Consider the following 17,999-nt stretch of genomic DNA (forward strand, 5'->3'; position numbering starts at 1 on the left):
CTGAAAGTAAGTCTGGGTCTAAAGCTCAAGTGCCATTAGTGAAAGACAACACGGACCTGACTTGCAGGTTTCAGCTTCACTTTGAAACTTACTCAAACGCTAGACAGGAAAAGAGATGAGTAGCCAGGACTCGAAAATCACTTTCTGTCTTTTCACCTTGCTTATGGTTTCTTTTATTGTGCAGAAGCTTTTAATTTTAATTAGACATGTATAATATCATATAAGAAATGAATCGCCAGTCCAGGTTTGATGCAGGATACAGGAAGCTTGGGGCTGGTGCACTGGGATGACCCAGAGGGATGGTACGGGGAGGGAGGTGGGAGGGGGGTTCAGGATGGGGAACACGTGTACACCCGTGGCAGATACATGTTGATGTATGGCAAAACCAATACAATATTGTAAAGTAAAAATAATAACAATAATAATAATAAAAATAAAAAATAAAAAAAAAGAAATCGCATTCTTTGACCTGGCGCTGTGAAAACTGACTGAGCTCGTGTGGCGGCAGCCTCTAAGTCATCGACTGTGACTCCCTCTCAATGCCGTTCTCCAGTCTTCAGTATTCCCTGCCACCAACATAGAGCAGTACTGATCTAGTTACTGCACACTGAGCCATGTTACTCTAAGGAGAGAAATCCCTGTCCTTCAGGGATCACAGTTCCTCAAGAGCCACGTTAAGTTTGATTCCGTTTTTACCATCCTTTCTCGAGCCTTTCCTTTTAGTGTTCATGTTCATCTTCCTTTACTGTTCTGTCTCTTTCCCCACTACCTCCCCCCATTTAGTGTATTAGCTGTTAAATTTGGCTTCTGAAAGTCTTTGAACACTACCATCAGATTCTCAGAGGTAAAACAGACATCGACAACATGACAAACCATTGTCTGGGGCTTTCCGGTTTTTGTTTGTTTGTTTTGTTTTTTTGGTCAAGGAAAATGAAGACCGTCATGTGAGAATGTCCTCAAAATCAGAACCATTTCTGTGGTGGAGTCTGATTTGCCTTTAGACAAGGTGACATGAAGATCTGGGTAAAATGTTGCATGTAACGCTTCTTTTAAGCAAATATATCAGTGAGAGTTATAACTGGGCACCTGTGAGGCAGAAAGAGTGGCAGTGATGGGGTGATGATGCAGATGGTCCAGCCTTAGCTCACCAGCCCAGTGTCCACTGTTTTTCCCCAAAGATAGGCTGTAGCGGAATCCAGAGTGAGGCGGGGTGGGGCGCGGGGGGAGAGGGGGGAGAAGCATGCCTTCGATTTTTAAATAATGTCACCAAATCTTTTCCCATTTAATTTAATTCAGGCCTACATTTTCCACTTTACTTTCACTGAAACCTTTAAAAAAACAACAAAAAAATAACACCTTGGGGACTTGCCTAGTGGTCCAGTGGTTAAGAGTCTGCCTTGCGATCTAGAGAATGTGCGTTCAGTCCCTGGCTGAGGAGCTAAGATTCCACGTGCTGCAGGGCACCTGAGTCCAAGTGCTACAGCTGGAGAGACCATGTGCCTCAAAGATCCCGTACGATGTGGCTAAAACCGGACGCAGCCAAATTAAAAAATACCACCTTAAGAGGAAGAAGTCTCCTGCTTTTGACAACACTTTAGCTATCCTTTCCCTCTAGTAACAAATTTAAACTGGTTCTTTACATCTGCACGTATTTTATTTTTCACTTAAAAGTCTCCACGTGAGAAGTTTGAGCTCAGAAAAGTCATAATCTTATTTGCTTGACCAGAAAACTCTAAAATGACAAACTCTGTTTTACCTGAATATTGTGAAACAGATTTATTAACGAGCTGAGGAAAAAAGTATATGTAAATGCCATTGTAGGTGAAAGAATATTTAGAGAATTTTAGGCTGATGCAAGCAAGAGGTTATAAAAAACATTTTGCTTCCATCTCTAAGTAAAGCAGCTGCTACTTAAAACAATCTATTGATACCAGGAAAAAAAAAAAATCTTCCTCTAATCAAAAATGTGTGTTTATATTAACAATCACATCTTTTAAATTAAATATATAGATATACGCATGTGTGTGCATTTTAATGCTTCTATAATTTTGTAATTCACAACAAAAAATGGTAATGTTAGATTTTATATGTATTATGACTCATCTAACAGAATGACTTAATTAACAAAAACACTATTAGAGGTCAGATCATAGGCGAGTAAACATTTTTACATAACAAAAGACATTAAGCCACAGTGCACCTAATTATTGCACATGGTATGCAATATAACTAAATTCATTAACACCCAAAATATCCAAATAGCCTCTTGAGAGTCCTCAAAGAAGTTTGACCTGCATTTGAGTCTCTTTAAATGACTGCAAACTGCATCCATCAGAGAACCTCTAATGTTTCCTGTTAACCTTGACTTTAACAACAAAATAAAGAAATGTAAACATTACCAAAAGATAGGTCACTTACCATAAATGCCTGTTGAGATGCATGGAAATGCCTGTGAATAAACCACAAAAAAACAGAATAAATTTTAAAGGCCCGGCTCTCCCCAAACCCATCAACATCTATTTCAACATCTGTTTTGCTTGATAATGGGATGTCCTCTACTCACGTACTCTGAGCTCTGAACGCCACTCAGGTGAAGTAGGAGACATTGTGGAAATGGTATATTTGATTAAATTTTCTTTACCAGCAATTATTCCAGCTCACAAGAGGCAAGGGTCAAATTACCAGGCATTGTGGGAACCAATTGTTAAACTAAGTTACAAGAAATTATATCACATAAGCCTACAATGAACTAAGTTGTATCTAAAAGAAATAATCATTCATCAAGTCCTAAGTATTTGCCACGTTTTACTATTGCCTTTGCTATTGAGATGACCATGTCTATTACATGTGTCTGGTGGAAATACAGTATACCAGTATGGGATGCTACTGGGCATTCTCTCCCAGCTCTGTATTAAGTGACATCCTGTTGGTGGCATAAAATCTGAAAATACCAATCAACATTCATCTGTGTCAACTGAAACCACAGGTTGGCTATGGAAATAACATTTTGATAAAATTTAACAGAAGGATTCTGTAAGAATCAATTGGATATACAGAATTTCTAATAAAGGGTATCACATGTTCATCTAGTCAAGGATATGGTTTTTCCTGTGGTCATGTATGGATGTGAGAGTTGGACTGTGAAGAAGGCTGAGCGCTGAAGAATTGATGCTTTTGAACTGCGGTGTTGGAGAAGACTCTTGAGAGTCCCTTGGACTGCAAGGAGATCCAACTAGTCCATTCTGAAGGAGATCAGCCCTGGGATTTCTTTGGAAGGAATGATGCTAAAGCTGAAACTCCAGTACTTTGGCCACCTCATGTGAAGAGTTGACTCATTGGAAAAGACTCTGATGCTGGGAGGGATTGGGGGCAGGAGGAGAAGGGGACGACAGAGGATGAGATGGCTGGATGGCATCACTGACTCGATGGACGTGAGTCTGGGTGAACTCCGGGAGTTGGTGATGGACAGGGAGGCCTGGCGTGCTGCGATTCATGGGGTCGCAAAGAGTCAGCATGACATGACTGAGCGACTGATCTGATCTGATATTCTATTCTATTCAAGAAGGAACAGTTAGAACCTTACATGAACAACTGACTGGTTCAAAGTTGTGAAAGGAGTACGGCAAGGCTGTATGTTGTCACCCTGTTCACTTAACTTCTATGCAGAGCACATCATGTGAAATGCAGGGCTGGATGAATCACAGCTGGAATCAAGACTGCTGGGAGAAATACCAACAACTTCAGATAAGCAGAGACATCACTTTGCTGACAAAGGTTCCTGTAGCTATGGTTTTTCCAGTAGTTATGTATGGATGTGAGAGTGGGACCATAGGAAAGCTGAGTTCCTAAGAACTGATGCTTTTGAATTGTGGTGCTAGATAAGACTCTTGAGAGCTCCTTGGATTGGAAGGAGATCAAACCAGTCAATGCTAAAGGAAATCAACCCTGAATATTCATAGGATGGACTGATGCTGAAGCTGAAGCTCCAAAACTTTGACCACCTGATGTAAAAGAGCTAACTCATTGGAAAAGACCCTGATGATGGGAAAGATTGAAGGCAGGAGGAGAAGAGGGCAGCAGAGGATGAGCTTGTTAGACAGCACCACTGACTCAGCGGACATGAACTTGAGTGAACTCTGGCAGATCGTGAAGGACAGGGAAGCCTGGAGTGCTGCAGTTCATGTGGCTGCAAACAGTGGGGCACAGCTTAGCAACTGAACAGAATATTCTATTCTTATATTTAAATTGTGTGCTATACATTCTTTGTATCAGTAAAACTTAAACTTATAGAAGTAACATATTAAATTTTTGGACTTCCCAGGTGGCGCTAGTGGTAAGGAACCCGCCTGCCAAAGCAGGAGATGTAAAAGCCTAGGGAGGAGGAAGATCCCCTGGAGGAAGGCATGGCAACCCACTCCAGTATTCTTGCCTGGAGAATCCCCATGGTCAGAGAAGCCTGGCGGGCTGCAGTCAGTAAGATCACATGAATCGGACATGACGAAAGTGACTTAGCACACACACTAATTTTTTGAGTCATTTTTTAAACAATTGCTGGCAAACCACTGATTATACCAGACACTGTGGATTGAATGCTTGTGTTCACCCAAATGTAGAAGCTGAAACTCTAACGTGATGGTATTTGGAGGTGGAACCTTTGGGAGTTAATTAGGTCATGACAGTTGAGCCTCCATGATGGGATTAGAATTCTTAAAAGAAGAGGAAGAGAACAAGCACGCTCTGCTCTCCACCAAGTGAAGATGCAGTGAGAAGACAGCCATCTGCAAACTAGGGGGTGCCCCTGCACCAAACGCCAGATCAGCTGGCATCCTGACCTTTGACTTCCCAGCTGTGAGAAATGAATGCCTGCAGTTTAAGCCATCTAGTAATTTGTTGCTGCTGCTGCTGCTGCTAAGTCGCTTCAGTCGTGTCCAAATCTGTGCAACCCCATGGACTGCAGCCCACCACGCTCCTCTATCCATGGGATTTTCTAGGCAAGAGTACCGGAGTGGGGTGCCATTGCCTTCTCCAGTAGTTTGTTATTGCAGCCCAATAAAAGACACTGTACTTTATTTAGCAATATTTAGAGTTTGATTCGGAGAAGGCAATGGCAACCCATGACTGAGCGACTTCACTTTCACTTTTCACTTTCATGCACTGGAGAAGGAAATGGCAACCCACTCCAGTGTTCTTGCCTGGAGAATCCCAGGGACAGTGGAGCCTGGTGGGCTGCCGTCTCTGGGGTCGCACAGAGTCAGACACGATTGAAGCGACTTAGCAGCAGCAGCAGCAGAGTTTGATTAAAAGAGTTAATGAATAAATGTAAATAGAGTGGAGTCAAAATCGAGCTTTCTAATAACAGAAGGGGATCTGAGAATGGTGATGTTCTCCTGCCAATGTACCTATATGTAAATCTGACCGAGTTGCTATCATCTTTGTCTTTTCCCAGGAAAAATGCAAACGATAACATTTACCATATAGAAGTATGCTGCAGGAATTCATGACAGGATTGTTTAAATAAGGACTGATGTTACACTAGAAATTCAAAACACTGCAGCTACTGTTGACTGTAATAACTAATATGATGGCTGAGCTCAATCATAATGAAATGTTTAAGCCTTTTTTATATGTCTTTGGGTTAAATGTGTATTACATTTTATTTTCCTTAACATTTTAAAAGGATATATATTTATTCCCTTTGCTTGGATCTTCTATTTAAAGTCACAATTTACATGATTTGTTTTGGACACAGTAATATTAATAATTGACTCTGTTGAGCTTAGTTACAGGTCTGTGAAACACTTTTTCCCTTTCATTTCACTAGTAAATGCTACTAGTTTCTAATTAAAAAAAAAAAAAAGGACAGTTTCTGGGATGGAGTAGAAGCTCTTTTTAAAATGAATCGAATTAATTATTTGATTCCTTGCATTCTTGAGGTGCCAGTATGCCAGTAAATCTGAAGGATTTTCTTGACCCACTCAATCCATCCTGTGACCCTCAACCATGAAAAGATAGGACGGAGCAAATTCTCCTGAAAATATTGTAGTTTTTTTTTACAGGCATTCACCAAGATTCTCCATAGGCATGTAAATCAACTGCATGCTTACTCTAAGTCATTTGTTGTAAGGAATTCACATTCAGGAATGGCCTGCTTAGAAGTACAAATTAGAGAGGATTCAGAGTCATCCCTATCACTTGTGCCATGCCTTCTCATGTTTCATTGTGCTTTTAAATGCAGTGGAGAGAGGTGAGCTTACAGCTGATGCCCCAGGAATTCCATGGAAACAAACTGAACACATAAACATTATCCATCTTGTGCTCCATGCAGACAAAGAGAAAAGTTTGAGAACGGCTGCATCAAGCCATCAAGCAGAAACTACTAGTTATTAGAACGGTTTCCACAAGCCAGTCTGCTAGAAATCCCAACTGGACACCCTTTCCATTCAACATGTCGGAGAGTTTAGTTAACTGCTTGGAGCATTTGTTTCTTCATCAGTAGATAGAAACTCAAAGTTCTCCTGAGGGGTTTGTGGGAGCATGAGAAGGAATGAAGAATACATAGCATTGTGTCTGACAAGGGGCACTATCCCAGCTAATGCCGATTCTTCTGTTGGCCACTGTAATGACCACCAGGCTCTACTTCAAGCAGGGAATCTATTGCCCTGGGGGTTTCCCTGGGGGCTCAGATGGTAAAGAATCTGCCTGCAATACAGGAGACCCAGATTCAATCCCTGGATCAGAAAGATCCCTGGAGAAGAGAATGGCTACCCACTCCAGTACTCTTGCCTGGAGAATCCCATGGACAGAGGAGCCTGGAGGGCTACAGTCCACGGGGTCACAAAGAGTCAGACACAACTGAAATGACCAAGCACGCACACAGGCACTGTTGTGCTAGCGCAGGGCTTCCTGACCTTGGCACTGTCGATATCTGGGACCAGACAGTGCTTTGTTGCTCGGGGCTGCCTCGAGCATGGTGAGATGCATAGCAGCTTCCCTGCGCTCTCCAGCCATTTGCTAGGAGCAGGCTCCCAGTCTTGACTATCAAAAACATTTCCAGGCATTGTCACATTTCCACAGGGGGTGAAATCACCCCGGGATGAGGACTACTGCCCTAGAATCTAGCACCTAGACCCCAGCAGGGCTGTCTGCAGACAGCCTTCAACTGTCAGCCTTTTCAGGGATGGTCTCAGGCGCAGAGACCCTCCTCACTGGGGCCATGCCCTGGCCCATAGTCTGTGCAGAGTATAAAGGCCTTGGCTCATTTTGGCTCAAGTCAGCGTAGCACTGAAGGACCCTGCAGCACCACAGCCACCGCCGAGCCACACGGCAGCTCACCCTTTTCCCCCTGCCCCCTTTTGTTACCCACCTCCCCTGTCTTCTCCAGGGGCTGATCCCCAGGCACAGCTCAGTAAATGTCCTGCACCCTGAACTCTGTCTCAGAGTCAGCCTCCGGGAGACCTGATTCGAGTTCACTCCCTTCTGCTTCCCTCCTACATCCAGCATTACTGGTCATTCTCCCATCAGATTCCACAGAAGAGAGAGCACACCAGCCCGCTAATGGCAACTTTCATTTGCCTCAGCTCCCAGCTCTATCTCAGAATCAATCACATGACTCAATAATTGAGTCTGAATGTACCAACTGTCTTGTCTGTTTTAACAAGGACAAATAGCTTCATCTGAAAATGACATCGTCACCTTCAAAGTGAAGGTGCACAGTTGCATAATGGAGGATGGCATTGATAATATATATTATTGTATTAAACACAAAGGCAATGATAAAGCAGAGATGGGATTGCAAAATCATGGAAAAACTCATTGTATGTAAAGCAACTTTGCATACAATTCATCCATATAAATTTCCTAATTGATCACTTTTTATCGTGAGAAAAAGAGAGGAACAGAGAAAGAAAAGAGTGAGCAAAGTGAGCTCAACTAAAGGGTTTTGCAGGACATTTGTTCTTTGCCATACTAAATTTCTGATGGGGCCACAAGAAGTGAACAATGTAAGATTTCTTTATTTCAAAGTTATATTTAATATAACCACCTCCCACAAAAATCCTCTCCTGTGGAAGAATGATAGATTGCATTATACCAAAACCCAGGCAGTTTAGCCTGGTTTATTTTAAAGTGCATGTAATTCTGCAGTCACCTGTAGAACTTGGGGAATTGACATCATCAGCCCACTTTGTAAGGCTCCAGACTCCCCTTCCAACAGGCAAGCCCCAGGAGCAAGGACGTCTCCATGCTAATCACGGCCGAACCTACAGCGACCGGAAACTTCAGAGCACTTGACTGCCAGCCAGAATTTTTTTTTCTTTTTCCCAAATCAGCATGTACTTCCCTCTTGTGGGAAAAATATTCATTTGACTTGGAGAGTGAGAGAGGATTTTTCTTTTGTAAAATTATAGATTTCCACCTGGAAAATACTTCCTTAGCCCAGCATGTTGTTTTCAAGTACATTTGTAGAAACACTGAAATCCTCAAGGCTGTAGACTCTGCTTCCCATCCTCTTGAATTCCTGTTTCCACTTCTCCTACTTCTGTCTGAATAACTTGAGGGCAAAGAAAGAAATACCCTCAACCTTTGTTTTGACCCTAATGGTGCCTCAAACCCAATGCAGCGAGCCCTTAGCCAGTATTATAACTATCACGTGCTTTCCTTTGATCCTTGATTCATACAAAGTGGGAATTTCTTCCTCTCCTCCTTATCCAAGGTCACTACCATCTACCCACTGCTTATACAACAGCCTTGTGATCTGAGTAGGTCTGACTCCACCCTCAGTTCCACAGGAAGGTGATGCCTGAAGAAGGTAAGTAGCACACACCTCCTTCAGTCACAAGGATAGAGAGATGGGGAGTTGTGGCATCTCTGAGCCGATGGTGTAAATTAACTGCAAAGTGCTCTCAACCTCTGGAATCTTTCAGTTGCTTAGTCAACACTTTCCTCATCGCTTAGTCAGTTTTAGTTAGGTACTTCATTACTTGCAAGCAAAAACATGCTACCCAATACACCTTTCATTTAAATGTCTGTGATTATATATCACTGTTCACTGACTTGAGGAAGCTGTCAACTGTAAGAAACACCATTATGTTGTTGAACTTTGTGTGCCGCTAAACAAGAAGCTCTGTAACAGTGAAAATACACTTTCCTACCACTTAGGATTTTTATTCTATACCTACTGAAATGACTATTTTGGATTTATTTAAACTGTTTCTTCCGAGAAGGCAGTGGCACCCCACTCTAGTACTCTTGCCTGGAAAATCCCATGGGTGGAGGATCCTGGTAGGCTGCTGTCCATGGGGTTGCTGAGGGTCGGACACGACTGAGCGACTTCACTTTCACTTTTCACTTTTATGCATTGGAGAAGGAAATGGCAACCCACTCCAGTGTTCTTGCCTGGAGAATCCCAGGGACGGGGGAGCCTGGTGGGCTGCCATCTACAACTGAAGTGACTTAGCAGCAGTAAACTGTTTCTTAAGTTATAACTTGCTCTACAGCATAGATAAAAAGGAGAAAAACTGGTTACAATTTCCTCAAACATTCCTCATGTGAAGAGTCTGGTTCTTCTGAATGACTTTTCGAAACAGAATTCTAGACATGAGCTTCCCATAGTTTTATCCTTGTTCTCTCAACATGATATTAACTCAGGCCATCACAAGATGGCCTGAGAACTGACTCAGAACTTTCCTTCCAGGCCCATGACACCCTCTCTGAAACTTTGAAGGCTGGCTCCTTCTTTGTTGCTAAGAAAGGTTTTCAGACAACATAAAAGACACATACCTTCTTAAATGGCCCCTAACTGGTTGGGCAGCTAAAGGCCAAGGCTGTCCAGTCAATGCCTTGGGGAAGACGACAAGCGTACGCATGTACAGGAACAACACCTTACTGTAAGCAGGCTTGACTATAAACAGCCCTGGCTATAAGAGGCGTTCTACTTTCAAAGAAGTTAGCATATGAGAAAATGTGAATCAGTGGAACTTAGGGTACCGCTCTTTGTCTTTAGATGTCTGGTTATCAGCCTAGTAGGTTGTACCAAATCCTCTTAACCCCATGATGAAGGATACTTGGGTATTTCTCAAACTATGATATACCTCATTCTAGGAGTATGCAAGATATTTTGGTATACAGCAAACAGTCACTGTCCATTCCAATGTAATATCAATATATTATTTTTATATGCTGCATTAAAGAGCCAAGAATGTGCCCCTCAGGGCCTCAGTTTCTCTAATTATGAAAAGAGCAGAGTTGGACTAGATGGATCAGTTCAGTGGTTACATTCTGCAATGCTATGAAACAGCCTCTTTTGTCTCTCTAAAGCTCAGGATAAAGGTGCTGAAAAGCCAGGCACTTTTACAGCATCCTGAATTCCTCATAGTGTTTAAACATGGGAGGTGGTAACGTAGCAACAACAGCTGTCATTCTTGAATTATAGCAGTCTATTCCTTATCTGTGGTTTTGCTTTTCTCAGTTTCAGTGACCCCTGGTCAACTGCAGTCTGAAATTATTAAACGGAAAATTCCTGAAGTAAACAATGCACAAACTTTAAATTGTGCTCCATTCTGAGTACCCTGGTGAAATCTAGCGCCACCTCACTCCATCCTGCCTGGGGCGTGAATGCTCCATGTATCCTACCTGCTGGTCGGTCACTCCGTAACCACCTCAGTTATCAGCGAGGCTGTCTCAGTATTGCTGTGTCCTGGTGCTTGTGTTCAAGTAACACTTCCTTCTCTTAATGACGGTCCCAAAGCCCAAAGGCAGTGGTGTTGGCAATTTGAATATGCCAAAGAGAGGCAGTGCTTTACCTGTGGTGGATTCATTTTGATATTTGGCAAAACTAATACAATTATGTAAAGTTTAAAAATAAAATAAAATTAAAAAAAAATAAAAAAAAAAGAAAGGAAAAAAAAAACCAAAAACCAAATCTGTGCTACTCTTGCCATCACACCTCAAACTGTGAAAGTTACAGTCATCATATGTGATAAGTGCTTAGAGAACACAGAAAGGGCATTAAATTTGTACAATACGACTTTCTGAGAAAGAGAGAGACTGTATTCAAATAACTTTATTACAGTATATCGTTACAGTTCTATTTTTAGTTATTGTTGCTAAACTCTTGTGTGTTTGTGCATGTGTGTGTGTGGGGGGTGGGGGACGGCTCAGTCGCTCAGTCCTGCCGCACTCTTTGGGATTCCGTGGATTGCAGCCCACCAGGATACTGGAGTGGGTTGCCATTTCCTACTCCAGGGGATTTTCCAGACCCAGGGATCCAACCCACAACTCTGTGTCAAAGAGGTGGACTCTTTGCCACTGAGCCATTTGGGAAGCCCTGTTAATCTCTTACTGTACTTAATTTATCAACTAAATCATATTGGTATGTATGTCAGGAAAAAAAATACAGTATATATAGGGTTGAGTACTATCCATATTTTTGGCATCCACTGGGAGTCTCAGAATGTATGCCCCACAGATAAAGGGGATCACTGTGCTCCAGTGTGCTGCTGCTGCTAAGTCACTTCAGTCATGTCTGACTCTGTGCGACCCCATAGACGGCAGCCCACCAGGCTCCTCTGTCCCTGGGATTCTCCAGGCAAGAACACTGGAGTGGGTTGCCATTTCCTTCTCCAATGCGTAAAAGTGAAAAGTGAAAGTGAAGTCGCTCAGTCGTGTCTGACTCTTAGTGACCCCATGGACTGCATCCCACCAGGGCTCCTCCGTCCATGGGATTTTCCAGATAAGAGTACTGGAGTGGGGTGCCATTGCCTTCTCCGCCAGTGTGCTAAGCATGGGCTAAAAACTCTATGCAGAGTATCTGATTCATTCTCAGGAACAATCCTGTGATAAAGAACCTATCACTTTCTTTTCATAAACATGGAGGAAAGAAAGCTAAGAAAGTGAACTCCCTCAGGGTCACAGAAATTTATTTTGTGTAAGATATCTACTTTGTGTAAGGTATAACTGATCATTTACCCTTCATACTTGTTAACTACACAAAGAATTTATAAGTAAATCTCAAAAGGCTGAAAGAAGACAGGCACAGGGAGACACAGTGGGAATCTTCTTCTATAGCCACAGCTCTTTCTTCCTCAGATTCAGCTAGAAAAGCCTCCCCTCGGGCCGTCACAGACAATAGCATGGTGACCATCACACAGCTCCATTCACTTAGATTTTGAAGCCTGAGATTGTGTCTTTTTCCTGATCTCAAACCCTTAGTCCCTTCAAATCACATTTTAATAAAACGTGAAGTCACGTTTTATGTGGCCTTCAATTTCCCCATGATCTGGCTCCTGGCTTCCTCTCCACCCTCCTTTCCTCCCACTTGTCCTTGCGCCCACAGAGTTCCAGCCTCACTGGTCTCCTTCAGTTCTTCAAACACAGAAGCGTGATCCTGCGTCAGGGCTTTGGACTAGCCGTCTCCTGTCTGGCGCGCTTCTTTGTAAGTTACTGATCAGATACCGCCTCCTCAGTGAGGCTCCTTCAGGCCTCTTCCCTCAGGCTGCTGGGTCTCCATGACTCTTCTGCCACCTGACAGACAGATGTTTTCTTGCTCATTGCCTCCTCAACCTTGGTCTCCCCACTGGCAGGCAGAATCTAGGTGGATCTTTGTCTTCCTAATGATTGCATCAGTTGCAGCTAGAATGAAGCCTGGCATTCAATAAATATCCTTTGAATGGATGAATGAATGAATAATTGAGTTATATGGCCACACAAACATAGATTATTTTTTTTCTACAGAAATTGGAGCATATGTTGTGTTTTATCTTCTGAGACTATCTTTTTTCATGTCCTAGATGTTGGAGATCTTTCCCTGTCTGTGTACAGTGATATAATGTCTACATAATATTCTAGGCATGGTTACACTATGTTTACTTAACATGATAAACATGTAGGTTCTTTGTAAACATTACTGTAATTACCCTTCCATAAGCATTCTTGACCGTGCCTTTATGTAGCTAACATAATCTGGCAGAATATATTCCTAGAAATGACATTAATTTGTTTAAATGAGCAAATTGACCTAAATGAAAAAGTTTAAAATTTTGAAAATGCAGTCCTTCCACGACCCTCCTCACATACCTAAATCCACAAATGCCCAAGTCACTTGCATAAAATATGTAGCATTTGCATATATCCTATACATACCTTCCCATGTACTTTAAATCATCTCTAGATTACTTATAATATCTAATACGATGTAAATGTGATGTTAATAGTTGTAAATACAATGTAAATGATATGTAAATATTTGCCATTACAAGGCAAATTGAAGTTTCACTTTTTGGAACTTTCTGGAATTTTTAAAAATATATTTTTGATCTGCAGTAGGTTGAATCTGGAAATAGGAAAGTAGATAGCTACAGAGGGCTGATTGTACTGACAAACTGCTCCCCTTAAAATATTTTTTCAGTGTAAAATCTCTTCAACAGTAAAGACAATAATTCCACTCCCCTCTTATCCCCATTACATGAGTGAATAGAGCAAAAGAATGCTGTCTCTTTAACAAATTACTGGAAAATGGAAACATTATCAGGCCATTCCCTTCCCTAAAGCTAGATAACCTGAAGGCCAAGGTCATTTAAAGGAGCCTGTGAGTGAGATCAGGTGGAAATGGCCAGGGTTGGAGCGCATGGCAGAGGCTCCCCATGCACCATGATTATAAGCAATAACTTTGTTTTTGTTTTCTTCATTATACCTTGGAAATAGCTGTCATAAAGTCATTTATTGCCAGCTGCTTTCGTGTTTATAACTACAACTCCACGCAATATAAAACAAACTATTACACAGCCATGAATAGGAGCAGTACTCTTGTAAACTTTATATTTTCCAAGAAGACAGATGGGTTACTTCCACCATGAATTTATACGGATGCAAAATGTCAGAACCAGCAAAGGGAAAAAAACCTGCCTTTTGCCTGAGCTTGCTCGAGTGACTGGTAGGAATGTTTTACTAGAAACTATATGTATGTGAAAATGAGAACTAGTCCCCATAAACCCACTGAACCCAAAAGAATGTGCATTCTGTTCCCAAATGTCTACATCTGTAAACTCCTTTTACACAGAAGCAAAGGGAAGAAACAAAGGTTAAAACCAAAAAAGGAAAACAAACAAACAAACAAAAATCCTTTCCATGTTAATAGCAAACCAGTGGTGCGATATGGAAACTCCTACTGAAACAAAATATTCCTAAAAGGATGCTTTTTTTCCCATAAACTTTACTGCCTCTAATTTTGAAAGTATCTGTCCCCATGTCTTTCTCAAAATTAAATATAGGTACCAGGCTCAATCATTCTACCCCTGGCAAGACGAGGGGAGGATGAGGGGATGGGCTTAGGTGCCCTTTTCTTGGGTGGAGCTGGGGAAGCTGAGATTACTGACCATCGCCTCAGATCCCCTGAGAAGTAAATTACCCACTTGAGACTGAAAGGCCCACAGCCATTGTGGGGCCAGACTCTTTCCGCACAGAGCGGCCTTCCTGGTCGAAGAAGGGGCCAGAATGACAAGGAAGCCCCCTGTGCATATAGGACTGAGGGACCAGTGTGCTGCGGGAAGGGGCCCAGGGCTGTAGGCAGAGCTTTGGAGGACTTAGGATCCCGGAGCTTCCCTCAGCGTGCTGGAAGGGACACCACCATCCTTCACCATCTGCGCCCCTGCCAGAGGCAGGCACCCCTACACAGTCACGACCGTCATGGGGATGCCCTTGGGGAGCTGGGCCTGCTTTGCCAGTGCACTCAGAGAACAAGGAGTTGGGAATCAGGCACCTCCAGGACAGCCCCTAACTGATGTCTGATCAGTGGGGTGTGGAGGTGTCCCACTCCTGCATCCTGGCCCTGGAGGCGACAAAGCAGAGGTGTGACCTGCATTATCCGGCAAGCGTCACTGGGGGACTTTGCCATCACCTACGACTAAGCCTGAGCTCCACCCTCCTCTTCTGATCTCAGTCTTCACATGTCTCACCCGTTTTATTTTCCCCTGGGATTTTCCTAACAGATTCCCTTTCCCCAGATCCTCACCCCAGAGTCTGCTTTTGGGAACCACTGCAGACATTTATTATTGTCATTAAGCTTGATGTGGCTGCAGAAGAACTCTTACAGTGAAATGAACCTGCGGGGTGATTTTTGGGAGAAGCTCAGAGGAAACAGAGCCCATGGTCACTTCTGTTCGGTCTTGGTGAGAAGAAGAAGAAAAAGCAGGTGAATTATTTAAAAAAGCAAGAAGGAAGAAAGAGCATTCTTAAGACCACGAGTAACAAGAACAGAGACCTGGCTCAAAGCCAAGGAGGAGCTGCGAGGGTGTACAAAAGGAAGGGATTCAGAGAATGACTGTGCCGGGATGAGGCAGTGGTCCTGGGACTTTCTGTCTTCCATGCTGAGGGCAAGGCTCCATAAAGAATGTGCACCAATGGGATGGGGAGGGAGCTGGGAGAGGGGTTCAGGATGAAGAACACATGTACAGCCATGGCTGATTAATGTCAATGTATGGCAAAATCCACTACAATATTGTAAAGTAATTAGCCTCCAATTAAAATAAATTAATTAATTTAAAAAATTAAGTAAGACTATAAACTGGAAAAAAAAAAAAAAGAATGTGCTCCACATAAATAATAGATAAACCCAAGTAGAAGTTATCATCTACTCATGTGAAAGGGAAAGTGTTAGTCACGTCTGACTCTTTGTGACTCCACGGACTGTAGCCCGCCAGGCACCTCAGTCCATGGGATTCTCCAGGCAAGATTACTGGAACAGCTTGCCATACCCTCCTCCAGGGGATCTTCCCAACCCAGGGATAGAATCTGGGTCTCTTGCATTGCAGGCAGACGCTTTACCATCTGAGCCACCAGGGAAGCCCAGCTACTCAGGTGTTGGAGTCAATCCTTGACTTCCTTAATGATAAGTTGTATCTCCACATCTTTCTTAAGAATAAAGTTGAAGATCTGACTTCCAAAGGAACTATTTAAGAAAATCCATTAACAGCAAACAACCACAAAACAAGAAACACAGCTGACCTCATCGAGCAGCAGCCCCAAAGCCTTGACACGATGGGGTGGTGAGGCGATATTTTCTAACAGTCTATGCATGGATTGGGCACAATGGATATAGTAACTCAACCACTTCTCAGCCAAACCTGTGTCTCCACTCTTTTTCCACTCCCTAATGATCTGCTAACAAACCAAACAGCCATGAGAAGGGACGGAGATAACACACAGTCAACAATATTTCCTGAAACACCATGGAAAGAAACGGAGGCCAGGATGTCCAGGAGCATCCACTATCAGCTTCTCCTCTGTGACTTAAACAAAGAGACGGAAATAAGGACACCATCTAATACATGCTAAATCTTCCTGGATGTTTTTACATGGCCTTTGCTGCCTCTCAAAAGAAGCCTGAGAGGAAGCATTATTATCTCCAGAGAGAGTGAGGACGCTCCCCAAAGTTACACCATGGCTAAGAGGAAAAGCTCAGACAGCTCTGATCTTCTGGCTGAAAATTCTAAGCACCTTCCACTGCAAACCGAGTCCATGAGGTCAGTGGAGAAGGAGGAGGCGAAGACAGAAGAATCCACCTTAAAGTAACCCTGGTCCTTGAGGAAGGACGGTTAGAGACGAGAATTCTTTTTCCATATTAACAGAGGATGAAAACCCTCCTGGGCACTAGCTACCAGATCTCAACAGTATTAAATCTTCCACCTAATTAAAGATTAGTGTCACGGCGTCCCTGAAGATTAGGACATTTTGAGAACCACTGTGTTATTTTATTCCATTCCCACCACCATACCAGACAAGCGTAGCCCAGGCTGCACCCTTCTCATGCCCAGCAGACTTCTTTCCTGGGATGCACTGAGGTCCTCTTGTGTACATCCGTCACAGACCATATCATTAGAGAGGGAGCAGACTGCTAGATTACCCACACGTATGCGGGTTTTCTGCCTGCAGGATTTCTTGAAACCTCTGTTCCATCTCTTAAAATGTCAGCATGTTCTCCTCACAGATTGGGCAATTCCACTTCAGCCCCTCTACAATTTCATGGTATGAACTTGAAAACACTACACAGAAAAAGAGATGGGTTTCCACAGGCACCTTTAAAGTCAATTCTATGTGCAAACACCTGACTCCCTTTCCTACGTATGAGAGTTAGGTGAGATTATCTTGACAGTTGCTTGGGGCCTAACCCACAGTGTGGTTTGTAAAGAATAAGGACTTTAAATAAAATGAGTTATGATTACGCAGCTTGAGTCAATATGTAAAGGTAATACATTCTTCTTTCCTTAGTCACAAAGGAAGACATTAATCAAGCCTAATGCACACTTTATATTTAACAAGGGAATTAATTAGGGGATAATGACTAAGAAAGAGGTGTCTACAGAACACACTCTATAGGAATGACTAAAGAAAAAGAAAGCAAGAAAGGAAAAGAAAAAAGGAAATTGACTGTAGTCATATTCCCCAAGTTTAGGAATTGATACTCATGGCCTGAAAATGGCTGTGCTTTTTGGACCATCAATAACAGTGAAGACTTTTATCAGCTAGAGTCTATGATGATGGAAATGAGCAAAAATAACAGGACAAGGAGCAGCCAGTCTGCAGGGAGATGTCTGGATACTTAGGCCCCAGGAGGTGGGTTATTTGTAGACATTTCCTGGTGATCACTGCATTCATCCAACTAGAATTATCTGAGAACAAGGAAGGAAGCAGGCGAGATGTCTGACAACTTAGGCCCCAGGAGGTGGGTTATTTGTAGACATTTCCTGGTGATCACCGCATTAATCCAACCAGAATTATCTGAGAACAAGGAAGGAAGCAGGCACCTGGCCTTCCATTGTGCACGTGAAGGTTCAGTGTTGGCTCCTATACTAGGAGATGAGCAAACCAAGTTTTGCAGAATGTGACACACTTGTGATTCACTAAAAAATATTCAAGACTAAATTCCGTTCTACTCTCAGGGAGTTAAATAGTGTAGGCCTTGGGTCATCATTACTGTTACAGAGGCAATGAGGAGGTCATACGTGATG

At 42.8% G+C, this 17,999-nt stretch overlaps 1 protein-coding gene across 6 annotated transcripts in view; it reads right to left on the reverse strand.

Annotated features, from left to right (window-relative positions):
* MACROD2 (mono-ADP ribosylhydrolase 2) overlaps nucleotides 1-17,999 on the reverse strand; it is a 2,315,241-nt gene that overhangs the window by 712,475 nt on the left and 1,584,767 nt on the right. For all 6 annotated transcript variants that reach the window (XR_015139977.1, XM_086335015.1, XM_086335014.1 and 3 more), the window contains exon 7: nucleotides 2,419-2,449. Coding sequence is in view for 5 of the 6 variants with exons in the window: in XM_086335015.1 (XP_086191141.1) it covers nucleotides 2,419-2,449 (31 nt within the window). In the remaining variant the exon portion in view is untranslated. The remainder of the gene's footprint in view (nucleotides 1-2,418; nucleotides 2,450-17,999) is intronic.

This window comes from Bos grunniens, chromosome 13 (assembly GCF_055505025.1).
Source record: "Bos grunniens cultivar Pamir isolate PY7600 chromosome 13, Bosgru_T2T1.0, whole genome shotgun sequence".
NCBI classification, from domain to species: Eukaryota; Metazoa; Chordata; class Mammalia; order Artiodactyla; family Bovidae; genus Bos; species Bos grunniens.